This window comes from Lolium perenne, chromosome 4, assembly GCF_019359855.2.
Source record: "Lolium perenne isolate Kyuss_39 chromosome 4, Kyuss_2.0, whole genome shotgun sequence".
In the NCBI taxonomy this organism is placed as follows: domain Eukaryota; kingdom Viridiplantae; phylum Streptophyta; class Magnoliopsida; order Poales; family Poaceae; genus Lolium; species Lolium perenne.
Window position 1 is genome coordinate 22,605,737 of NC_067247.2, and position 25,574 is coordinate 22,631,310.

The 25,574-nt window shown below is 45.6% G+C and overlaps 3 protein-coding genes across 4 annotated transcripts; 1 reads left to right on the plus strand and 2 right to left on the minus strand.

The window, feature by feature from the left end:
* The first annotated feature begins 1,181 nt into the window (after positions 1 to 1,181).
* On the plus strand, positions 1,182 to 2,810 carry LOC127291887 (protein SENSITIVE TO PROTON RHIZOTOXICITY 1). Its single transcript, XM_051321204.2, has one exon. The coding sequence runs from the start codon at positions 1,296 to 1,298 to the stop codon at positions 2,604 to 2,606; it is 1,311 nt and encodes a 436-aa protein (XP_051177164.1). The 5' UTR covers positions 1,182 to 1,295; the 3' UTR covers positions 2,607 to 2,810.
* A 1,722-nt stretch (positions 2,811 to 4,532) lies between these two features.
* Positions 4,533 to 6,574, minus strand: LOC127291888 (uncharacterized). 2 transcript variants are annotated; one of them, XM_051321206.2, is made up of 3 exons: positions 6,422 to 6,574; positions 5,986 to 6,064; positions 4,533 to 5,323 (listed from the first exon to the last, which is right to left on the minus strand). In XM_051321206.2, the coding sequence occupies exons 2-3, from the start codon at positions 6,061 to 6,063 to the stop codon at positions 4,742 to 4,744; spliced, it is 660 nt and encodes a 219-aa protein (XP_051177166.1). In that variant the 5' UTR covers position 6,064; positions 6,422 to 6,574; the 3' UTR covers positions 4,533 to 4,741. The 2 variants fall into 2 exon arrangements, with proteins under 2 accessions (XP_051177166.1, XP_051177165.1); XM_051321205.1 differs by having other exon boundaries at positions 6,329 to 6,546.
* A 322-nt stretch (positions 6,575 to 6,896) lies between these two features.
* Positions 6,897 to 10,521, minus strand: LOC127291890 (uncharacterized). Its single transcript, XM_051321207.2, has 5 exons — positions 10,364 to 10,521; positions 8,174 to 8,373; positions 7,630 to 7,731; positions 7,368 to 7,419; positions 6,897 to 7,274 (listed from the first exon to the last, which is right to left on the minus strand). Exons 1-5 carry the CDS (start codon positions 10,473 to 10,475, stop codon positions 7,156 to 7,158), a joined length of 585 nt encoding a protein of 194 aa, XP_051177167.1. The 5' UTR covers positions 10,476 to 10,521; the 3' UTR covers positions 6,897 to 7,155.
* Between the last annotated feature and the right edge of the window lie 15,053 nt (positions 10,522 to 25,574).

Here is a 25,574-nt window from a genome sequence, read left to right on the forward strand (position 1 = left end):
ACGGATCTCTGCGTGCATGGTGAGAAAATCAGCAAAATCTGCAGGCAACTCATGATCAACCTCCGCAAGAGGGCCTTCACACTCATAGGGACCAACATGTGACCTAGCATGATTCTTGCGGTCATCCTCGATGATCATGTTGTGCATGATCACACAAGCCTGCATCACCTCCCACATTTGGTCATGAGACCAGCTTAGAGCAGGGTACCGGACAATGGCAAATTGTGCTTGAAGCACACCAAATGCCCGCTCGACATCCTTCCTAGCAAAGTGAGAATTCTTCAGACCTGATGGATTTGAGATTGTTTTGACAAAAGTGGCCCATTTTGGATATATACCATCGGCTAGATAATAGCCTTTGGTATATTCGTGGCCATTGATCTCATAGTTGCATGGTGGAGCATGCCATTCCACTAGTCTGCTGAACACCGGAGACTGCTGCAACACGTTGATGTCATTGTGTGATCCCGCCATGCCAAAGATCGGGGCGGATTTGACGGCGCGTTCTGGGACGCGCTGGCGACGCGGCGGCGGCGGTACGACCGGCGGGAGCCCCAGCCGCGACAACGGTGCCGACTCTCAGCAGAGATCAGACGCCCAACTGGCCGGGAAATCCAGCGGCGGCGGTGGGGTGGGAGGCACGGGAACGAAGGAGCGACGAGAAAAGAGGCGCGAACCAACGGTTTATGCAAATAGTCGCCGATATGTGGGAGCCCGCCTCGCTTTTCGGTTTGTCCGGCGTCCCCTGTGGGACGGGGACGGGCTCGGGCGCTGGACACCGTATCGGGCCGCGCCGGACAAAAATGGGCTTTGGGGGACACGGCTGAAACTCATTTTTTGTCCGGCGCGCCCCAAATCTCTTTGGGGAATGCTTTGGGGGACGCGGCTGGAGATGCTCTAAGCTCAGCAAAGTGGATGGAGATCGATCACTCTGCGAGTCATACCCCGAAGCTTGGCGGTCCAAACGCGCGCGTTACGTTTTTGAAGTTTTGTTTTTCAGAAAGGGCAAGGTGGCGTCGCTTTCCTGTCCAAAGGCAGTGCCCCAAGAGCCAGGAGAAGAGGCCAGGTGGAAGAATCGTCCGATCACCTAAACCCGTGCGCGTGCGTTCATGTACCTCCGTCCGTCGTCTCCTTCCTCCTTCCTTCCACGCACCCGGCCGCCGCCATGGAGCCCACGCACGCACGGGCGATCTCCATGCACATATATAACCAGCTCCATCAACTATGCTCAAGCCACACGCAGCCACTACAACCACGACTTCACTTCACCACCACAACCACAAATCAAGTCCACCATGTGTAGCACCGCCGATCATTTCGCGAGTAATAACAGTAATCACATGCACTTCCAGCCCGATCACCACCAGAGCTTAGCAGCTGGGATCATGGAGGCGTGGGACCTCGATCGGAGGACTGGCCAAGCTCAGCACGAGGAGAGGCATGGCAGGCAGGGCCACGAGGCGGCGGGGGAAGAAGGCCGGTCGGAGTCGGACCCGAGGGCGGTGCTCACCACGTACCTGACGTTCCTGGAGCACAAGATCGGGCACCTCCGCGGGATCCTCCGCTCCACGCCGCGCCCGCAGCAGCAGCACGCCATCGTGTCCGCCGAGCTCCGATGCATCATCGTGCAGCTCGTCTCCATCGCCAACGACCTCGCCACCGGCGCTGGTGCCGGTACCGGCACGGCGGCGGACGCGTCGACCCCGTCTACTCGTTGCGCCGGCGAGGAGGCGGCTGACCACGCCGGGTCGCCGACGTTGTCGAACGCCACGGCCACGCACGACGACTCTGACCACGCCGAGGAGGTTGACGTTGACGCCGCGGACGAGCACCCGCCGGCCGGGCCGTACGAGGTGGTCCAGATCGAGAAGGAGGAGATCCTCGCGCCGCACGCGCACACCTGCAAGGTGTGCGGCAAGGGCTTCAAGCGCGACGCCAACCTGCGCATGCACATGCGCGGCCACGGCGAGCAGTACAAGACGCCCGCGTCCCTCGCGAAGCCCGGGCACTCCTCCTCGCCGGCGCCCGACACGGGCAGGCGGTGCTACTACTCGTGCCCGTTCGCCGGGTGCAAGCGGAACAGGGAGCACAGGGACTTCCAGCCGCTCAAGACCCCTGTCTGCGTCAAGAACCACTACCGCCGGAGCCACTGCGACAAGAGCCACGTCTGCCGCCGCTGCGGCGTCAAGAGGTTCTCGGTGCTCGCCGACCTCCGCACCCACGAGAAGCACTGCGGCCTTGACCGGTGGGTTTGCTCCTGCGGCACCTCGTTCTCTAGGAAGGACAAGCTCTACGCCCACGTCGCCCTCTTCGACGGCCACTCGCCCGCGCTGCCACCGCACGACGACGACACCACCGTCCATTGCAGCACTGGCACTGCCAGCGTCGTGCCCGGCTCCGGTGAGCTTCCACCGATCAACGGCGAAGCCGTGAACGTGTTGGACCAGTGCTTATCCGGTAGCATGTTCAACGATTTCAGTTGCTCCGGCGTCGAAGCGAGCACGGATGATGGCCGAGGCCACCCATCCTCCCCGATCGGCATTGGTTTGTGCGACTTCGATGGCTTCGACCTACTCAAAGCCGTTGCAATGGACTTCGATTTCTGATACAAGGGGCAGGGCAGGGGATGATGATCTGCAACTCCCCGAACCTGATGAACAAGTGCCCGACTTAAGGTCAACCCAAACTGGTTGGCACTAGCAATGAGGAACCAGTAGACTAATTAAAACAAAAAATATATGTACTCCTGCAATTCAATGTAGCCATCATGATATTGGCATTCATTGATTAATTAAACTGATTTTATTTTCTGAAGAGAATTGAGATGCTGAAGCGACAGATAATGATCCAATTGTACACTATGATCCAACTGAATTCGAGGATAACATGAGGCTGGAACTGGAAAATTTTGCATACATTAACACATGACAGGTTAGAGAATTTTGGGACTTGCTTCAATTGCAAAGCATAGATACGGAGTATATGAAATCACGCCTCATAATTTAGAACTCAGAAAGTCAGAATCATATGTAGCCTTCAGCATACTGATATTCAAAACAAAATAAGAATACCACAATACAGTGACCAGATTCTGCACTTTCAAGTTTAAGTGTAGAAGGATACTAAAGTCTAGAGAGACATCAAGTACAATGGCAGAATCACAGGGAAAGACAACTGAAATAGTCATGATGACACAACAATCCAAGACAGAAACATGGTTTGAAGAACTCATATACCATTCACAGGTATTGGATATATTTATTGCAGATCCTTGCACATACAGTATGGTTTAGATGTTTTTCAAGATGTACTAAAAAACTAACATAAAGTTACCGAACATCAAGTTAAACCCAAATTGGTTGGCATGCATGCACAGCAATTATGAAACAATGGGCAACTTAAAAACTAATGTTTCTACTATAATTCTTGATAACCAGCATGATATTGGTATTGATATTGATTGAACTAACAAACCTTATTTTCTGAAGGAATTGAGTGCTAAATGACAAAGGATAATGCAACTGTACATAATGATCCAACTGAACTTGAGGGTCATTAGGCTGGAACTGGCAAATTTTCCATAACACTTGCCAAGTTACTAGACTGGAGATTTTTGGGAATAGGGAGTTCCTTCAACTGCAGGCATTGCTATAGTGAATCATGCCCAGTTATTTAGAGCTGAGAATCATATGCTCATCACATCACCAAATAAGCATACCACAATACAATAGCCAGATTCTGCACTTTCAACTTTTGTTTTGAGCAAATAGAGAATCAAACGGAACTCTGAAGAAACATAGCAATGGCAGAATCACAGGGAAATACAACTGAAGTTGCCTTTATGAGGTCAGCAATCCAAAACAGGAACAAAGATTGAAGAACTTGCATACCATTCACAGTTATTGGATATATTTATCACTGATCATTTACACAGAGCATGGAGTATATGTTTTTGAAGATGTATAAAAAGCTAATAAATCCATCAATCTATACAGACTTGCTTTGATCAACCGATGCAAAAACAGCCAGAAATGTGGTATTGTATCATCTGAACTTCTGAAGTTTTGTGCAGTAATGAAGAACAGAACAGTAAAACCTAACCCAACAGCGGGTGCACTGTGCTGCACAGTCCCCTCTGCAATCGACATTATAGTCCAAAACTTTCTGATTCCGTAAGAGAACACTCCGGTGAGTTTTCCAGTTTATTATCCAGTCACTGTGCAGCTTGCCCACATTCTGCTTCACCTTGCTCTCATGATCAAAACCAAGAACCTTGCTCTCAAGCTTCACCTCGCTGTCCACTGCACACTATGATCCAACTGAATTCAAGGACAGCATTAGGTTGGAACTGGCAAATTTTGCATACACCAACACATGCCAAGTTAGAGAATTTTCTTGCCGAGTGTAGAAGGATTGTGAAGTCTGGAGAAACATGAAGTAGAATGGCATAATCACAGGAAAAGACAACTGAAGTAGTCTTTATGAGCTCAGGAGTCCAAAATAAGAACAAAGATTGAAGAGCTCACATACAATTCACAGGAAATGGATATATTTATTGCAAATCCTTGTATATACAGTATGGGTTAGATGTTTTTGAAGATGTACTAAAAAACTGAAATGCCCATCCTTCTATACATATCTGCTTGCGTTGAACAACCAATGCAAAAGCAGACAGATTTTTGATAACATATCATCTGAACTTGTGAAGGTATGCGCGCGGTTTATAATATAGAACAGAACGCTAAAATCTAACCCAACAGCGGGTGCACTGTGCCGCACAGTCCCCTCTGCAATCCACATTGTAGCCCAAAACTTTTGGATTCCGTAAGAGAACACTCCGGAGAGTTTTCCCATTGATTTTCCAGTCACTGTCCAGCTTGCCAACATTCAGCTTCACCTCGCTCTCAAGATCACAACCAAGAACCTCTGGGAATTTCTTGAGCAACTTGTAAAGATCGTCATCAGAGAGGCCAAGACCCCTAATATAGTCCAATACTCCACTTATCACCTCGACACTCGGAACCTCCTTGTTTCGCTCCTCAGTCCAGTATGGTGAATGGATCCATCCGTATGCCTTCTTCAACATCTTTTCGGCATCTTCAGTGGAGAAATTCAATGAAGTGAGCATCTGTTGGCACTCTTCCCATGTTTTGCTGTCACCAGCATCCACAACAGCGGCTTGAGCTGGACCAGACGATTGCGCCCGCCATTTTCTCTGAACCCTGCGTGCATCTGGAGTTTCTCGGTGTTGGATGTTTTGCTGGATATTTAATCTTCTTCCATGTTTCTTAAAATTCACACTCGGCGAAGTCAAGAGATCGCACTGAAGAAATGAAACACAAACCACTGAGAACTCATTGATACGCATTATGTCAAAATGTATTAAAAATAAAGGCCATATGCATCAGTTGATGCAGAGGTCGTGGCGTTTTCCCCATTTTCGAAAAAAAATGTCAGTACATACTGGCAAACTACAATCTGATGAAAACTCCACCCTATGGAGAAAACAATCAAGTTCACATATACCCTCTAAACAATCTGATTGCTAATGGGTCCTCAAGCCCTCGACGAAACTGGTGTAGAAAAAAATCGGTACCTTGCATTAAGTGCTAAGTTCTAAGATATATATAGTTCCAGAACAGCTGAATTTGCTACTGAACTAGATCGTGGGGCAGTACGAAGCTAGCAAAAGGTACATCTGCCTCATTACAAGTGCTAGCTTAGCTATTTGTATGATCTTGCTACATGAAAAATGCACTGGAGCTTTAATGTGCAGTTCAAATCCAGGAATACATATGATCTGAAAACCGCGGACAGGGGAAACGAAAAGAGTGAGCTCAAAGTGTTTAGGTATTCGTATAAGTCGTATATGATTTGTCATGGCAGGGAGCGGAGAAACTCCGGACATGTGAAACAAACAGAGTGAGGATAGACTGTTTATACAACCAAAAGAGAGCTAGCAGCAGTTAAGTAGATTGTTCATACAGATGGAAAGAAGGCCGACGAAGCAGGGGCAGTTTCGGTGGCCGTCAGAAAGGGCAGCGCCGGCAGCTTGGCCAACATCCTGCATAAATAACATTAGCATACCAATGGTGAGGATTTGAAGCCGTGAAACAGAGTTTGATATTGCCAGCTTCTCCATGCAAGGAAGAGCAGAACAGGAAACACCTAAGAATAGTACTCTAATACAGAAAGAAAAACAGGAAACATCATGGTTATCGTTCACTGGCGTAACAGGGTAGTCGGGGTTTGTACTAGGAGAAATCGAGATCCAAGCTGGGAAGAAAAGACATGGGAGGGGTGAGGAATTGATGGAAGGTCTACATACTCGGCGAAGCACGGCGCGGCCGGCAGGAAGCTTGCCCGGTGGCGGCGGAGATGCGGGCGGGGGCGAAATCGAGAAGGGAGGAGCAATACGTACGCTGAGCTCCTCGACGCCTCTGCTGGCTCTCTCGCCGGAGGGAATTAGGGGACCGGAGAGGGGAGTGGTGAGGAGACCTGACCGGGCGTCTCCACTCTCCAGCACATGAGCGTATGGTGTGTGCCCCTTCCGAACCGCTTCCAGCCACTTGTTTGCTTGGCCTCGCAAGAGCCACCACAAAACAAATGCTAAATCCCAACACCTCTCTCCAGCTGCACGGCTCTCAGGTTATCAGGTTTAGAATTCATCAGTCCTGGACTCCTGGTGTGTGTTTTGAACACAAAAAAGACGTGCATCAAACGAGTTTTTCCATTCTTTCAGAAAAGAGGGCAGGAGCACCCGTTACTTTGTTAGGAAAAGATGAAATTTACAACGTACTCACAGAATTTCACAGATGAAATTACAGCCTACATACAGATGATTCCTGACCAACAGCATTGACAGAATAGCTTCAGAAAAGAAAACAGCATCGACAGGAGAATAAACAATAACTTTCCCTCTTGTTCTTTTTCCTGGGACTAACACTGACAATGAGCTAAGGTACAATGTCCACGTCCATGATCCATCCAGCAAACCAAATACAGCACCTCTACTCACGGAACAGGCAAGGCAAAGCAGCCTAAATATGTCGTAGCCATCCATCCAACACACCCATCCAACAACCCGGCAAACATTCCCGTACGAATCGGGCCCTCAAAGCTGTCAGGACAGCAGCAGCCCTCAGCTATGGAGTGCTATGCGAGGTGGCCTCCGTGGCGGTAGAGAAGCAACGACCGGTAGACGGCGGCGAGGTGGAGGAACACGATCACCAGGATGAGGAAGTCATCGAAGAACCCGAATAGCCCCAGAACGCCTGTAGATTCAAAACCCATCAGAACACGGATCGATGCCAACATGAGTCGTTAGGTCGTGCAAAGGGGAAGTAAACCCGGAACATCGGACTTACTCTCAGGAAGGATGTCCACCGGGCTCAGGACGTAGACTGCGCTCAGGACCACCTACAGAGTTTGAATCAGCAAGCACATCAGGTTCATTATCAATGTACGATTCGTCTCATGTCTGGCATCCATTGCACCAGTCACCAAGGGCTGGCACGAGAATGGATCAAGTGACGAACAGCACAACCTGTTTACTACACGAATCTTAGCGATTCTCCAGAATCATGTTAAGATGGCAAACGTAGCTTAATAGGCTATGGAAGTACATACCATCAGAATCATCCTCGCCCTAAAGACAAGCGGAAGGGTCCTCTGCGGATCCATTAGCTCCCGGAACAGTCTTCGCATGAAGAACGGTAGGTCTTGCAACCTCTGAAAAAGAGAAAGGGAGTCAAATAACGAACTAGCTGGTACCATAGTCTAATACAGCAAATACCTTATGTTTGTACTCAGATTTTAAAAAACAGACTCTTCATTCTACAACGCTAATATATATTCTGACAAACTATAAATCTTGGATACCTATACCTAAGCAATTTGGAATGTTCTAATCTGGTAACACCAGAACGGATGGTGTACAACCTTCTCCTTTCCCTACAATTACTAATGTGAGAATTTCTAGCCTATAAGAACATGGGAGAGTGACACGTCCCTCTTTGACATTGCTGGGGAGCTATCAGGTTTTGTGGCTGATCACATCTCCGTTGTAAATATCAGGCAAAGGGTGAGAATTTTGAAATAATTTGGCCAAATCCCTTATGTAGACTATATCTGCAAAGAATGAAAGCCAGCTTTCATGACCCTATAAACAAACCTGAGTTAAGCTACGTGGTGCTCCACCAAATATGTGATTATAGTGCTCAATCTCTCCCAAAACACGGTGAAGTTGAGGATCATCATTCTGATCCTCTGATATATTAGCAGGTACCAGCAGATTTATAAGGCGGCGGCAAATGGGACATTTGCAAGGCTGTACAGCAGCTCCATGATTCCAAACACGGATGATGCACTCTCCTGCAAAAACAGAGAACTTAGAAGCACTAACTAAATCTTCGGTAGTAATAGATGATAGTAGCAGTACCCAAGGCAGTAATAAGTGGGGTAGAGTTAGACAATGTACAGCACAACAACAAATATACTATTGGATATCTCCACTACGAAACACCAAAATGTAACGCATCAGATTTCCCTAAAATGAAAACTACCACCTGTAACCAAGGGAACTCAAGGTGAATGCCGCCAGGTGAGTTTCTAGTTTAGTGTGAGCAGACATTGGATGGGCCGAGATGATGCTCATCGGCTTAAGTTGCAGGAGATAGTCTTAAAATCTTAGTTTTCCAGATAATGAGAAGCAATCTTAAATCTACTAGTTTCTGTTTCTGCATAACGTCATGCACATTCTGGTACCCACTACCACTACCATGTCATCCTGTTCGACCAAGCTAAGTTACGGAAGCATACAAGGTAAAGCGGCTTGATTTTTCCTAGTGAATAAAGTTACTGTCACATTTCCTTAAATAACAAGTATTATCCTTCAACCAATGGATAAGGTAGCATTTGGTAGACTTGAAATATCTTTCCTATCCAGGTGGATGTTATCTAAACTTGACATGAAAGAGTTCATATGATTTTCGTGCTTCTGCCCTACAAATGGACACTGGATACACAGAGATTATGCTTCTCTGCTCATCAGCGGAGTTATTTCTCTGCAATGCTTGCATGAGGGGATGTCACGGAGTGAACACCACCGACTTCACTTGCAGGAAACAACCCAAGTGTTATTGTTTCCATATAGTGAGAAAAAAACCTTAATTCAGCTTATCTTCAGTAACAGATGATAGTAAGCAGTAATAAGTGGGGTAGAGACGTAGAGTTAGACGATGTACAACTCTACTAATATGCATGCAGGGGAAACTGGAACAAATATAATAATCTTTGCAGTGGATATCTCCATCACGAAACGCCGTACAGTAACGCATCAGATTTCCCTAAAATGAAAACTCAAGGTGAATGGCGCCAGGTGAGTTTCTAGTTTAGTGTGAGCGGACATTGGATGGGCCGAGATGATGCTCATCAGCTTGGCAATGAAGATGATTTATCTACAGTTGCTGCACGGGGAGATGGTGTTCATCAGCTTCAGTTGCAGGAGAAAGTCTCAAAATCTTAGTTTTCCAGATAATGAGAAGCAACCTTAAACCTAGTTTCTGTTTCTACATAACGTCATGCACATTCTAGTACCCACTACCCTGTCATCCTGTTCGACCAAGGTAAGTTACCGCCTCAAACAAGGTAAAACGACTTGCTTATTCCTAGTGAATAAAGTTAGTGACACATTTCCTTAAATGACAACTATTATCCTTCAAATATCTTTTCCTAGTGGATAAGGTAGCATTTGGTAGTCTTGAAATATCTTTTCCTGCCCAGGTGGATGTGATCTAAACTCAACATGAAAGAGTTGATATGATTTTCTTGCTTCAGCCCTATGAAGGGGCCGGGATACACCGAGATGATGCTCCTCCGCTCAGTGGCAGAGTTATTTTTCTGCAATGATTATCTTACAGCGAGTGTTATTGTTTCCATATAGTGAGAAAAAAAAACCTTAATTCAGCTTATCTTTCTGTATCGGTCGTGCACATTCTAGTACCCAATACCCCCCGTGTGCTCCCGTTCCACCTGTATTTGACCCAAGGAAACCACACTCCCTAAACCCTCATTTCGGATCGATTTGAACAGGCACATCCTAAGTACACTCAGAGAGAGCAATGGCCAGTTTTCGATCTGGGAAACCGGCTCGGCTGCTAACAATCGAATCTACAAACAACTACAAAGCCGTCCCTCACGTATCCGATGGGGAGCAAACTAATTCAGGAGGAGCAACAACTTCTCGGCCGACAGCTCCCAGGGGAGCAATTCGATGGGGATCCTCGTAGTAGAAACGACCAAAGAGGGAATGGGGAAAGGCGGAGAGGGGTCGGGGCGTGGGGGAGTGGGGAGAGGGACGAACCGCAGAACCAGTGGGAGCAGTTGGCCTGGCAGGGGATCCGGAAGCGGTCGTGGCAGACCGAGCAGACGTCGTCCTCCGGCGGCACCGGCGACGACGAGGCGGCGGAGCTCATCCCCCTCTTTTTTCTTCCTTCCTTCCCTCTCGCACACGGGACACGCGCACCAACACGTCACGAAGACACGAACCTTTTTTGTTTTGTTTTCTTTCCCTTTCACGGTCAAGTCGTCGGCAAACCGTTTTGATTTGTTTTTGCTTTTTGCCGTCGTGGACGCGACGCAACGCGGTGCGTAGTACCATTCGAGACCCCGAAACCAAGCAATGGTTTTGCTTGACGCGCCACGATTTGCAGTTGTTCATTTTATTTCATTTTTTTGCGGGGATTTGCAATTGTTCTTGATGTGTATATAAAAGCATTTTAGTCACGTCCCATACAACGTACCCTAAATTACAAGTCTAGTTTCATAAGATGCTTGAATCTGATGATCTTCATCTTCACTTGATTATACTCTTAATTCCCTGCACACAACAAAGCAAGACAAGAATTATGCCAAGTGGCATTGCCACTTGGCAGGTTAGAAGAATAATGGAAAGAAGAGGATATGGTTCAGCTCTGCCGAGCTGATCCTCTCACATCCAAGTGCAAAGCATCAGGCACACACACACACACACAGGCAGCTTACAGTGCATGTGTGCATGCTAAACAACACACCAGCACTGTGAGGAGTCACCAAGTGAAATCACCACTGCTGTCGACCAGAGAGAGCAAGGGAGAGGCATATATAACCTTTTTTGAGCCAAACCCTAGCTCATTCATCGACAGGCAACCTGGTAAGTCATCAGATAGCAAGAACACTTAGAACAGGAAGAACACATAGCCAGAACCCTCATTCAGGAGCAGCTCTAGCAAAGAACCTGCTCTCGTTGAGAAGCAAACCATGGAGTAGATCAAGCACAAGTCACAAGGAGGAGCAGGGCAAGTCAAACCAACCACCAGAAGCAAAACCTCTACACCAACACACTATTTCTAGGAGCTGGAGTGAGGTATTCACATCAACATGAACAAACCAGATGGTTTTGTTCATAAATTGCACAGGCATGCTCTCAAACACACCACAAGGGTAGAAACCCTATATGTGAGTCATCATATGGCTACTGGCCAAATTGGTGCAAGTGAACAAGAGGGAAACAAATAGGAAAGCACCCTGGGAACATTGGCTATGCCAAACCAGTGACATAATCAAAGAAATCCAGCAAGGAACTAATCCCTATTTAGCTACCAGATTCACTTAGCAACACACAGCTAGCAAAACCATCAGAATAATGGACAGATATATGTCCAGTATGATTTCAACATCAAATAATCTGGCAGCCTATGAAGGACTACCAAGATTAGTGCACAGAAGCATCCATGAGGTAGGAGCAACCATTTCTAAGCAGACAGAGCCTGCTAGGGTCACAACAGCTACCCAACCGCATAGGAAATTCACCAAAGCATCACATCATTATCCAGGAGGATTCAGTTTGAGCTAGGGTACCCAACCAGTGGTTGGCATCCCTCTAGCTACATCAAATTCATCTATATGATCATTACTGATAAACAGTTCACATCATTTATCCATCTAGTAAAGCAAGGAATTACAGATAAATGAAACAGATAAGTAACCAAAGCACCAACATCTTGCCAGTGAACCAATGGTTCACTGCAAGCATCTGATGATGCTTGAGTAAGCATTTACACACACCAGCACAAGTATAAGTGTCACACAGACACCAGGTGAAGCACCAGAAAGGCACAGGCAACAAGCAAGTGATGATCATTTGATCATCAGGGCTTGCTAAAGCATGCCATGGCAGGCTAGAATCAATCACTGGTATCCCACATGAATTCTATGAATTAAACAGCCACAGATAAGCAACAATTGAATCACAGACTAACCCATAAACCATTTTTATGATTGTATCCAGAAGCACTCCATCAAGGGATGGAGCTGCCAAGTCAGTAACAATGCTCAATTGAGCATGATCATGAAATTATAGCACACTGGGGTACTGGCACTTGTAAATTTACAAGAATTGCACACAACAACCAAGCCAGAACACCATAAATGTATACACTTGAGTAATTGGTGAAGATAGCATCAAGAACAGAGACACTGGCACTTGCGTACTACAAGGATCATGCATAATGATCAAGCCAGGGACAAGATTATGCGCACACAGGATATCCTAGTAGCAATAATGATCACAGGAGCCAACCAGCAGGCCATGAGCATCACTGGATGTTCATGAACAATCACAGAAAGGCCACAGTAGGAATATAGCATACAACAGTAGTGCATAGAGCAAAGTAGAAGAGCAGCAGCAACCAGAATCCATGGCAAATGCACAGCAGCAGCATACGCATAGCAGCAGCTAGCACAACACCAGGGCTGGCTTGGCGCAAGGCACACAGAGGCGCAGAAGCAACAGCAGCACGGCAGTGCCAGCATCTCCATGAGGAGAGGCAGGCGAATAACTAGAGCATGGCATAGAGGAGGAGGAAGAGAGGGAGAAGATGGAGGCATACTAACCTGGAGCGGAGCACTACGGCGTCACCATGGCGGTACGGCGGCACAGCCTGGCCACGGCAGCGCCAAGCCATGGCCAAGCCAGGCGGTCGCCGAAGCGCGGGGGCTCCAGCGCAGGCACAGCGAGGCACACGGCCTCGGCATCAGGAGCGTCGGCGGCGACGAACTCGCCACAGCACATCACGGCTGGCGAGCAGAGGTGATGGGGACGCGTCGAGGAAGCGGCGAAGCACAGATCGGCGCGGTGGATCTGAAGCGCCGTCGAACGGCGGATCAGATGCGCCGCATCTCGCCGGCGGCGATGGCCGGAGTCGGCCGGAACAATTCGGCGAAGGGAGCGGCGACGCGCGCGTCGCCAGAGCGAAAGGGGAATTAGGGTTCGAGAGCGAGGGGGCGACGAAGCGACTGGGTCGGTTGGACCGAGCCCACTGGGCTGGTCCAACCTAACCAGCTCGGCCGCCTGACAGGTGGGCCCGAGGGGTATTTTGGACATTTCCAAAATACCCATTTAAATGAGAATTTCCAAGAATTTTATAAAATAAAATACAGCTCTAAAAAAAATAAGTAAAAATATGAAAATTAATCAGCATAAAATTCTCTATCTAAATAAAATATCAAAGAGAATATTTGAAGACAACTAAGAATAAGTCTTAATTTGATGATTTAAATAATGATTTAAATCACACATATTATTTTCAATAATGAAAATAAGTCCATTAATGCATTTGGACTTTAAAAACACCTTGACAACATTTCAAGGTTGTATTTTACTTTAAATCAAGTATCCCCAAATTATTCTTAGTATTAACCTCTTACATGAAATAATAACGACATCGGAAGGGGGGAACAAACCCTAAAAATGGAATCATGCATAATTGCTTCTTTAACCATTGCCCTTATCGGACAATGATGCTATTTTTCAGAAACAGAGGACAAGGGTCAGTCCACACCTTCCAACTGCAAAACTTTGCAGTGTTCAGGCAAGTTCATCACTTGCTCATGCCATTTGAGTATTTCTATCAAATTACTTGCAAAGTACTATGTTTATCACTATTGCATGAAAACCAAAACCACTATTTTCATAACTATGAATATGACTATGTGGTGGGCAATGGAACCATGGATTGTGTTGATATGGTGGAGGTTCCATTGCACGGGTTTATATCCATCTAGGATTAAACAACAAATGTCGCCAGTGATTCTTGTGCCGTAATACCCGTGTTAACCATAAGATCTGGAGTGGGACGGAGTAGTCAAAAGTGTTTCCACCTCTCGTTCATCAATGGATGCTCATTACCGGGTGCTCATGATCTTGCGAGACTTGATGCAGGGGTGGGAACCCGTAGAAGTCCCAACGGTAATGAGGTCTATGATGGGTTGCATCTCACGGCGTAGGAATGTATGGTAGAGCCCTGCATTGACGTCGTGGTCGGAGTCCACCCTGAAATATATGGGAATAATGGGGCCGGCGTGGACCCAGGGTCGGAGTATGCAACAAAGGGTGGGTGTTCGAGGTAGCGGAGGAACATGATTGGCTAGACCTTATACCGGGCCTCACACCTAAGGAAGTGTGGACGGGAAAGCTGCCCGGTTGGCACCAAGGTTAAGATCTCTTATGGGTAAAGCAACACACCTCTGCAGAGTGTAAAGAATCGTGACTGTCACTCCCTCGTTCCGGATAAGGAACTGCGAACGCGGCCGGAAAGGAGCTCCATGAAGTTCTAGTAAACCGGTGAAGGCTGACGGACATAGCTCTTTGAAATAAAAGCAATCTCTTGAAGAAATGTTTATCAAAACTTGCATTGGTATTAGACTTTCTGGTCTAATATCGTAGCTAGTGCATTAAACACCTCTTATCTATAATGAACTTGTTGAGTACGCTCGTACTCATACCACTCTTAAATCCCATGCTTAGATTATCTGGATCATCTGGAGGAGGACTACAACAACAATGAAGGAGCCGAGATCATCGGCTACGAGGAACCAGACCTCTCAGGAGGGGTTGAAGGCGTAGACTATCTCATAGTCTATGGATCCGGGGAGGCTTCCGGAGGAGATCAAGACTAGAGATATCCGATAGAACTAGTAACCGAGCAGCCCGAACTCTTAGTATTTAGCTGCTCGAGGAAATAAATGTTTAGCTTTATGAGACACTTATATTGTAAGTTAAGTTGGGTTCGCCTGGAACCCAGGAGTATTCCTCTTAGGACCCAAGAGGAGCTCCAAGATGACATGTGTATGATAGTTGTAATAATAAGTGAATGAGTTATGGACCCTGCTATGTTCTGTTGTACTACTCTGAGGGATGTAATATTTGCGGAATGGTACTTCGTGAATGTTATATCAACGACTGGCATACTACAACATGCAGTGGTATGCAGGGTCACCACAGTTGGTATCAGAGCAAAAGCTTTGACCTTAGGTTGGAACCTAGTAAATGGGACAAACGTTAGGAGTCAAATAGGACTAATAAAGAATTCTCTAAAAATATGGTGTATATTCAATTGAGAATACAACAATCATATCTTTTAGTGCGATAATTCTTTATTATCTCTATTATGATGCATTATTACTAATCTTATAAACTTTCTATTTCTACAGCCAACATGGCAAGTTCACGACCGGGAAGAAACGTGAAAGTAATGGATTCCACACTAAGTGAATACCAAGGAGGACTTGCAGACATCTTACGAGCCATGTTACTTGAATTTGGGTGCGATCCCCAGATTCCAGTAAAGAAGTACATGTTCTATGATGGTTCTGTGTTGGCCAAGTGCAGGGTAGGACTGCGACTTCCCGAATCTTTGGGAATGAGCGTAGTCATACCAGCAGGGGAAGCTAGGACAACCAACACAGCCTTCCATATAGCTGTTATGAGAGCCATAACCGACATACGGGAACATAAGACGAAAGAGCTTATGGATTCCGAGTTCTCCCATATTCCTCATAATCAGGAGGAAGAAGATCCCATGCTCAACCACTACAAATATGCCAAACGCAAACCTATAGCAGCGGCAAAATATATGGATAATAGCCGCAACTTCATATCATTACTCTTTCAGTTGAACCATCATCTGATAGGAGCAATTGATACGATGCTAGAGGAATTTACTGAACCCAAGGAGGAGAGTAGGGGGAAAGAACCTATGGAGAATGTGGTGCACACACCAGTTTACTCAGCTGGTGACTACATCAGTATTGATCCACTTGAGCGTGAACCTACACCTATTACACCTGGGAACTATCTGGGTAGTTCCTGTGGGGGATACGAGGGCGGAGAGGAATCCGGAAACAACCAGCGTTCCGAGACTCCTATCGAGAATTCCAGGGGTTGGCGTTGGGGATATGATACTGGAACCCATAGTACTTCTGAGTATTATGATGGGGATATGAATGATGATGCCACAACCCAGAACCAGAGTTATCCCAGTAATGAAGGAGTTGATGGTGGGTATCCGACACAGGTTGAGTCGGGTATGGGTGTTGGTAACGCATATGGTGGGGCTACAGGAGAGTACACCCGATGGGTGGACTATGATGCACTCAACGATCAGTTTGTGAACACTGATTTCTCCCTAGGATCATCATCTGATTCGGATTACAAGCCAACGGGGAGACCTTATGTTCCAGGGTCTATCAGGAGGACGACACGTTCGACCGGATGGAAGCCTGGGATGTACCGGGAGTGAAGATCGACTAGAGTCCACCAAGGGAGGCGAGGCTATAATACACAAGTACCACGTGTATTATAGTATGTAATATTTGTATAAATTTGTGCATATACTTTAATAAGTGAGTTTGCATACTCACATCGACTTGAGTATTGTAATAAGACCACTTAAGTATGTATATACAGGATATATGTTTTGTATGATTTGGATTTGCTTCTTGATTTCCATTGCGTGACTAGTTCTGTGCACAAAGTTGAGCTCAGAAAACTTGCGCATGGAGTAATTATGAGTATCATCTTGTGTTGCAGAACTAGGGGGTTATGTCGGAAACGATAGTAGTAACCCATGCCAAACAAAAACAAGTCATCATGATCAATAAGTGCGCGTTTGACGCGGACCTGTTCATTTTACCGATGAAGGACATTGATGTCATTCTTGGTATGAACTGGTTAGAAGCTAATGGAGCATTGATCGACTGTGTAAATAAGATGGTGTCTTTGAAAAGCCCCGATGGAAGTAGAATGATCTACCAAGGAGACAAACATACACAGATCGAAGTTGAGCTACAGCTGAACAGCATGAAGGAGGTGAAGTTAGAAGATATACCTGTAGTAAATGAATTCCAGGATGTGTTTCCTGCGGAATTACCTGGTATGCCACCAGATAGGGAGATAGAATTCACTATCGACCTAATTCCAGGAACAACTCCGATTGCCAAAGCACCATATAAGATGGGGCCCAAGGAGTTGAAAGAACTTAAGGAGCAACTGGATGACTTGGAGCAAAAGGGATTCATTCAAGAGAGTGTTTCACCATGGGGATCACCTGTGATCTTCGTGGATAAAAGAGATGGAGGAAGAAGGATGTGCGGAGACTACAGGAATCTAAACAACGTCACAATCAAGAACAAGTACCCACTTCCAAGAATACAAGATCTATTTGATCAAGTGAGAGGCGCGGGAGTCTTTTCCAAGATTGATCTAAGATCCGGTTATCACCAGATAAAGATCAAGAAGGAAGACGTTCCGAAAACTGCCTTTGTCTCAAGGTATGGACATCATGAATACCTTGTAGTACCTTTTGTATTGACCAATGCCCCAGCAATATTCATGAATCTCATGAATAAGATATTCATGCCATATCTAGACAAGTTTGTCATCGTATTCATCGATGATATCTTGATATATTCCAAGAACAAGGCCGAACATGCTGAACATTTGAGGTTAGTGTTGCAAACACTAAGTGAACATCAACTTTATGCCAAACTTAGTAAGTGTGAATTTTGGCTAGATCAAGTGGAATTCCTTGGTCATGTTATTAGTAAAGATGGAATAGCTGTTAACCCGAGTAAGGTAGCAGCAGTTCTAGAATGGGAAGCACCCAAAACTGTCAAGGAAATCCGAGGATTCCTAGGAATGGCAGGATATTATCGGAGATTCATTGAAGGATTCTCTAAGATAGCAGGACCTATGACAAAGCTGTTAAAGAAAAACACACCATTCGTGTGGTCAGAGGAGTGTGAGAAGAGTTTTCGAACTCTGAAGGAGAAACTCACCACGGCACCGGTGTTAGCAGTTCCGGAAGTTGGCAAGGATTACACCGTGTACTGTGACGCATCCAAACATGGATTGGGTTGCGTACTCATGCAAGATCGGAAAGTAATATCTTATGGATCAAGGCAACTCAGACCTCATGAAGTAAATTATCCAACACATGACTTGGAATTAGCAGCAGTCGTATTTGCATTCAAAACTTGGAGACATTTTCTCTATGGAGCTAAGTGTGAGCTCTATACAGACCACAAAAGCCTCAAATATTTCTTCACTCAGAAGGAACTCAACATGAGGCAGAAAAGATGGCTAGAATTGATCAAGGATTATGATCTGACAATCAATTACACACCAGGGAAGGCTAATGTTGTAGCAGATGCCCTGAGTAGGAAGAGTACCGGAGGAGTGGAACAAGAAATATCACCGGAGTTGAGGAAGGAATTAAGCCAAGCCCAAATACAACTTTGGGAGAAAGAAGCCCATGAAGGATTATCGGCGTTGCAAGTAGCCGATGAGCTTAATGTCAACCTGAAGAATGAGATAATGATGGGTCAAATGGACGATCCATTCATCGTTGAGGAGATGAGAAGAATAGATGAGGGAAGACCATCAGAATTTCACCGCGGGGAATCTGGATCTTTATGGTTCCAGAAAAGAATTTGCGTTCCAGATATTGCTGAAATCAAGGAAGTAATACTCCGGGAAGCTCATCAAACACCATATTCCATACATCCGGGAAGTACAAAGATGTACATGGACTTAAAGGAACTATTCTGGTGGAATAACATGAAGAGGGAGATAGCACAATATGTGGCAGAATGCCATACCTGCCAGAGAGTGAAGGCTGAACACCAGAGTCCGGCAGGGAAGTTACAACCTTTACCTATTCCAGAGTGGAAATGGGAGGAGATAGGGATGGATTTCATCACCGGACTACCCATGACTAATAAAAAGAAGGACATGATATGGGTAATCGTGGACCGGTTGACGAAGAGCGCTCACTTCTTAGCGGTAAATCAGCAGGATAAAGGAGAGAAACTCATCGATCTTTACATCAAAGAAATCGTGAGTAAGCATGGAGTGCCTAAGAAGATAGTGTCGGATCGAGGATCTGTGTTCACATCAGCATTCTGGAAGCAACTACACGAAGCTTTAGGATCCAAGTTGGACTATAGTACCGCGTATCATCCCCAGACCGGTGGACAAACCGAGAGAACCAACCAGATCTTAGAGGATATGCTTAGGGCTTGTGCCCTAGACTTCGGAGGATCATGGGAGGAGCACTTACCACTAGCAGAGTTCTCATACAATAATAGCTATCAAAGCAGCATCAAGATGGCACCATTTGAAGCTTTGTATGGAAGGAAGTGTAGATACCGATATGTTGGTATGAAGCCGGAGCAAGCAAAGAGTTCAACCCTGATTATGTCAAGGAAAAACAACAAATCATTGACATTATCAGAGACAGGCTTAAGATAGCCCAAAGTCGGCAAAAGAGTTATGCCGATCAGAAGAGGAGGACATGGGAGCCACGAGTTGGAGACATGGTTTATCTTAAGGTAAGCCCGATGAAAGGACTCCAGAGGTTTGGAGTAAAAGGAAAACTCAGTCCTCGATATATAGGACCTTTCAAGATACTGAGTCAGAACCGAGGTTTAGCCTTTGAATTGGATCTACCGGGAAGGCTAGCTCAAGTTCACAATGTATTCCATGTGTCACAACTCCGGAAATGCTTAAAGACCCCAGATGAACCAGTATCACATGAAGAGCTCGAGTTACAACCAGACTTGACTTACATCGAGAAGCCAGCCAAGATTCTCGAGGAGAGCTGGAAACAACTCAGAAATAAAGCTATCAAGTATTGTAAGATACAATGGAAGCATCATCCCGAGAGGGAAGCCACCTGGGAAAAAGAGGAGGACCTGAGGAAAACATACCCCGAACTCTTCAGGTATTACAACCACAACTTCGGGACGAAGTTTTCTTTAAGGGGGAAAGGCTGTAATGTCCCAGGTTTAGAGACGATCGAGGGGTAGATTTTAGAAAGGGATGTGCATTGCATGGTAAATTCTGGGGAAATTTCGCGCTTTTAAACAAAAACTGCATCGAAGGGGGACAAGTTTCTCTCTCGACACCTTACAGGGTTAGGGTTTCGAGAGTGCGACAAACTTGCATCTCACTTAACTAGTTTAGGTATTTGAGAAGAGAGGGGAGAGTTTGCATCAAACTTAAGTTGCATGATTGAATTCTAAATTAAGTGACATGGTTGAATTCAAACCAAAGTTGAATTTGAATTTCAAATTCAAACATTAAATAATTACCCTAAATAATGAATTATGAGGAAATTCATTAAGTAAATTATAAATAATAAACAATATGAGCAATTAAAATAAAGTAAAGCTCATTAGGGAAAACTTTGAGCTTTATTGATCATTACACAATTTACATTGTCATTACAATATTCATAAGAGAAAAGAAATGAATAATATAACACATTACAAGAATTGCTCAAATAAGAAAAAGAAGATTACAAATAATGACCTATCCTAAATTACAAGTCTAGTTTCATAAGATGCTTGAATCTGATGATCTTCATCTTCACTTGATTATACTCTTGATTCCCTGCACACAACAAAGCAAGACAAGAATTATGCCAAGTGGCATTGCCACTTGGCAGGTTAGAAGAATAATGGAAAGAAGAGGATATGGTTCAGCTCTGCCGAGCTGATCCTCTCACATCCAAGTGCAAAGCATCAGGCACACACACACACACAGGCAGCTTACAGTGCATGTGTGCATGCTAAACAAAGACACCAAAGACTGAGGAGTCACCAAGTGAAATCACCACTGCTGTCGACCAGAGAGAGCAAGGGAGAGGCATATATAACCTTTTTTGAGCCAAACCCTAGCTCATTCATCGACAGGCAACCTGGTAAGTCATCAGATAGCAAGAACACTTAGAACAGGAAGAACACATAGCCAGAACCCTCATTCAGGAGCAGCTCTAGCAAAGAACTGTTCCCTGTTGAGAAGCAAACCATGGAGTAGATCAAGCACAAGTCACAAGGAGGAGCAGGGCAAGTCAAACCAACCACCAGAAGCAAAACCTCTACACCAACACACTATTTCTAGGAGCTGGAGTGAGGTATTCACATCAACATGAACAAACCAGATGGTTTTGTTCATAAATTGCACAGGCATGCTCTCAAACACACCACAAGGGTAGAAACCCTATATGTGAGTCATCATATGGCTACTGGCCAAATTGGTGCAAGTGAACAAGAGGGAAACAAATAGGAAAGCACCCTGGGAACATTGGCTATGCCAAACCAGTGACATAATCAAAGAAATCCAGCAAGGAACTAATCCCTATTTAGCTACCAGATTCACTTAGCAACACACAGCTAGCAAAACCATCAGAATAATGGACAGATATATGTCCAGTATGATTTCAACATCAAATAATCTGGCAGCCTATGAAGGACTACCAAGATTAGTGCACAGAAGCATCCATGAGGTAGGAGCAACCATTTCTAAGAAGACAGAGCCTGCTAGGGTCACAACAGCTACCCAACCACATAGGAAATTCACCAAAGCATCACATCATTATCCAGGAGGATTCAGTTTGAGCTAGGGTACCCAACCAGTGGTTGGCATCCCTCTAGCTACATCAAATTCATCTATATGATCATTACTGATAAACAGTTCACATCATTTATCCATCTAGTAAAGCAAGGAATTACAGATAAATGAAACAGATAAGTAACCAAAGCACCAACATCTTGCCAGTGAACCAATGGTTCACTGCAAGCATCTGATGATGCTTGAGTAAGCATTTACACACACCAGCACAAGTATAAGTGTCACACAGACACCAGGTGAAGTACCAGAAAGGCACAGGCAACAAGCAAGTGATGATCATTTGATCATCAGGGCTTGCTAAAGCATGCCATGGCAGGCTAGAATCAATCACTGGTATCCCACATGAATTCTATGAATTAAACAGCCACAGATAAGCAACAATTGAATCACAGACTAACCCATAAACCATTTTTATGATTGTATCCAGAAGCACTCCATCAAGGGATGGAGCTGCCAAGTCAGTAACAATGCTCAATTGAGCATGATCATGAAATTATAGCACACTGGGGTACTGGCACTTGTAAATTTACAAGAATTGCACACAGCAACCAAGCCAGAACACCATAAATGTATACACTTGAGTAATTGGTGAAGATAGCATCAAGAACAGAGACACTGGCACTTGCATACTACAAGGATCATGCATAATGATCAAGCCAGGGACAAGATTATGCGCACACAGGATATCCTAGTAGCAATAATGATCACAGGAGCCAACCAGCAGGCCATGAGCATCACTGGATGTTCATGAACAATCATAGAAAGGCCACAGTAGGAATATAGCATACAACAGTAGTGCATAGAGCAAAGTAGAAGAGCAGCAGCAACCAGAATCCATGGCAAATGCACAAAGAAGAAAGATACGCATAGCAGGCCTAGCACAACACCAGGGCTGGCTTGGCGCAAGGCACACAGAGGCGCAGAAGCAACAGCAGCACGACAGTGCCAACATCTCCATGAGGAGAGGCAGGCGAATAACTAGAGCATGGCATAGAGGAGGAGGAAGAGAGGGAGAAGATGGAGGCATACTAACCTGGAGCGGAGCACTACAGCGTCACCATGGCGGTACGGCGGCACAGCCTGGCCACGGCAGCGCCAAGCCATGGCCAAGCCAGGCAGTCGCCGAAGCGCGGGGGCTCCAGCGCAGGCACAGCGAGGCACACGGCCTCGGCATCAGGAGCGTCGGCGGCGACGAACTCGCCACAGCACATCACGGCTGGCGAGCAGAGGTGATGGGGACGCGTCGAGGAAGCGGCGAAGCACAGATCGGCGCGGTGGATCTGAAGCGCCGTCGAACGGCGGATCAGATGCGCCGCATCTCGCCGGCGGCGATGGCCGGAGTCGGCCGGAACAATTCGGCGAAGGGAGCGGCGACGCGCGCGTCGCCAGAGCGAAAGGGGAATTAGGGTTCGAGAGCGAGGGGGGCGACGAAGCGTCTGGGTCGGTTGGACCGAGCCCACTGGGCTGGTCCAACCTAACCAGCTCGGCCGCCTGACAGGTGGGCCCGAGGGGTATTTTGGACATTTCCAAAATACCCATTTAAATGAGAATTTCCAAGAATTTTATAAAATAAAATACAGCTCTAAAAAAATAAGTAAAAATATGAAAATTAATCAGCATAAAATTCTCTATCTAAATAAAATATCAAAGAGAATATTTGAAGACAACTAAGAATAAGTCTTAATTTGATGATTTAAATAATGATTTAAATCACACATATTATTTTCAATAATGAAAATAAGTCCATTAATGCATTTGGACTTTAAAAACACCTTGACAACATTTCAAGGTTGTATTTTACTTTAAATCAAGTATCCCCAAATTATTCTTAGTATTAACCTCTTACATGAAATAATAACGACATCGGAAGGGGGGAACAAACCCTAAAAATGGAATCATGCATAATTGCTTCTTTAACCATTGCCCTTATCGGACAATGATGCTATTTTTCAGAAACAGAGGACAAGGGTCAGTCCACACCTTCCAACTGCAAAACTTTGCAGTGTTCAGGCAAGTTCATCACTTGCTCATGCCATTTGAGTATTTCTATCAAATTACTTGCAAAGTACTATGTTTATCACTATTGCATGAAAACCAAAACCACTATTTTCATAACTATGAATATGACTATGTGGTGGGCAATGGAACCATGGATTGTGTTGATATGGTGGAGGTTCCATTGCACGGGTTTATATCCATCTAGGATTAAACAACAAATGTCGCCAGTGATTCTTGTGCCGTAATACCCGTGTTAACCATAAGATCTGGAGTGGGACGGAGTAGTCAAAAGTGTTTCCACCTCTCGTTCATCAATGGATGCTCATTACCGGGTGCTCATGATCTTGCGAGACTTGATGCAGGGGTGGGAACCCGTAGAAGTCCCAACGGTAATGAGGTCTATGATGGGTTGCATCTGCCGGCGTAGGAATGTATGGTAGAGCCCTGCATTGACGTCGTGGTCGGAGTCCACCCTGAAATATATGGGAATAATGGGGCCGGCGTGGACCCAGGGTCGGAGTATGCAACAAAGGGTGGGTGTTCGAGGTAGCGGAGGAACATGATTGGCTAGACCTTATACCGGGCCTCACACCTAAGGAAGTGTGGACGGGAAAGCTGCCCGGTTGGCACCAAGGTTAAGATCTCTTATGGGTAAAGCAACACACCTCTGCAGAGTGTAAAGAACTGTGACCTGTCACTCCCTGTTCCGGGATAAGGAACTGCGAACGCGGCCGGAAAGGAGCTCCATGAAGTTCTAGTAAACCGGTGAAGGCTGACGGACATAGCTCTTTGAAATAAAAGCAATCTCTTGAAGAAATGTTTATCAAAACTTGCATTGGTATTATACTTTCTGGTCTAATATCGTAGCTAGTGCATTAAACACCTCTTATCTATAATGAACTTGTTGAGTACGCTCGTACTCATACCACTCTTAAATCCCATGCTTAGATTATCTGGATCATCTGGAGGAGGACTACAACAACAATGAAGGAGCCGAGATCATCGGCTACGAGGAACCAGACCTCTCAGGAGGGGTTGAAGGCGTAGACTATCTCATAGTCTATGGATCCGGGGAGGCTTCCGGAGGAGATCAAGCCTAGAGATATCCGATAGAACTAGTAACCGAGCAGCCCGAACTCTTAGTATTTAGCTGCTCGAGGAAATAAATGTTTAGCTTTATGAGACACTTATATTGTAAGTTAAGTTGGGTTCGCCTGGAACCCAGGAGTATTCCTCTTAGGACCCAAGAGGAGCTCCAAGATGACATGTGTATGATAGTTGTAATAATAAGTGAATGAGTTATGGACCCTGCTATGTTCTGTTGTACTACTCTGAGGGATGTAATATTTGCGGAATGGTACTTCGTGAATGTTATATCAACGACTGGCATACTACAACATGCAGTGGTATGCAGGGTCACCACAGTCCATGTCGTAGATCATGTGTAGCGTAGATGATGTCGATGATTCTCGAAGTTATTTTTCTATCGGGTGCGCGGCCACCGCTCCCGATGGGAGTAGCCCCCGAGTCTATGGGCAAGTGCTTGCACTTGGGCATAGACTCAAGTTGTACTACTCGATGAAGAACTTGACTATATTTCTGGGCGTAGCCCCTCTTTTTATCGACTCCTGTTAAAGGACTTAATAAAATCCAGCGTTCCCGATGAGAGTAGGCTCCACTCGAGTCGCAGAGTCGAGTTGAGTCTACAAACCTTTATATATTTACCTGCAAGACAAAAACACGAAAACTCGGGTCGAGTAAACTATTTTGCTACCTTGTCTTA

Bases quoted from the DNA above. Each gene is read 5' to 3' on its own strand.
- LOC127291887 (XM_051321204.2), top strand. From the start codon at position 1,296: ATGTGTAGCACCGCCGATCATTTCGCGAGTAATAACAGTAATCACATG.
- LOC127291888 (XM_051321206.2), bottom strand. From the start codon at position 6,063: ATGTTGGCCAAGCTGCCGGCGCTGCCCTTTCTGACGGCCACCGAAACT. The intron at 5,324-5,985 runs GTATGAACAATC...TCATTTCTTCAG, and splicing joins CGTCGGCCTTCTTTCCATCT to TGCGATCTCTTGACTTCGCC.
- LOC127291890 (XM_051321207.2), bottom strand. From the start codon at position 10,475: ATGAGCTCCGCCGCCTCGTCGTCGCCGGTGCCGCCGGAGGACGACGTC. The intron at 8,374-10,363 runs GTTCGTCCCTCT...CTGTTTTTGCAG, and splicing joins CTGCTCCCACTGGTTCTGCG to GAGAGTGCATCATCCGTGTT. The intron at 7,275-7,367 runs GTAAGTCCGATG...TTGAATCTACAG, and splicing joins GGTGGACATCCTTCCTGAGA to GCGTTCTGGGGCTATTCGGG.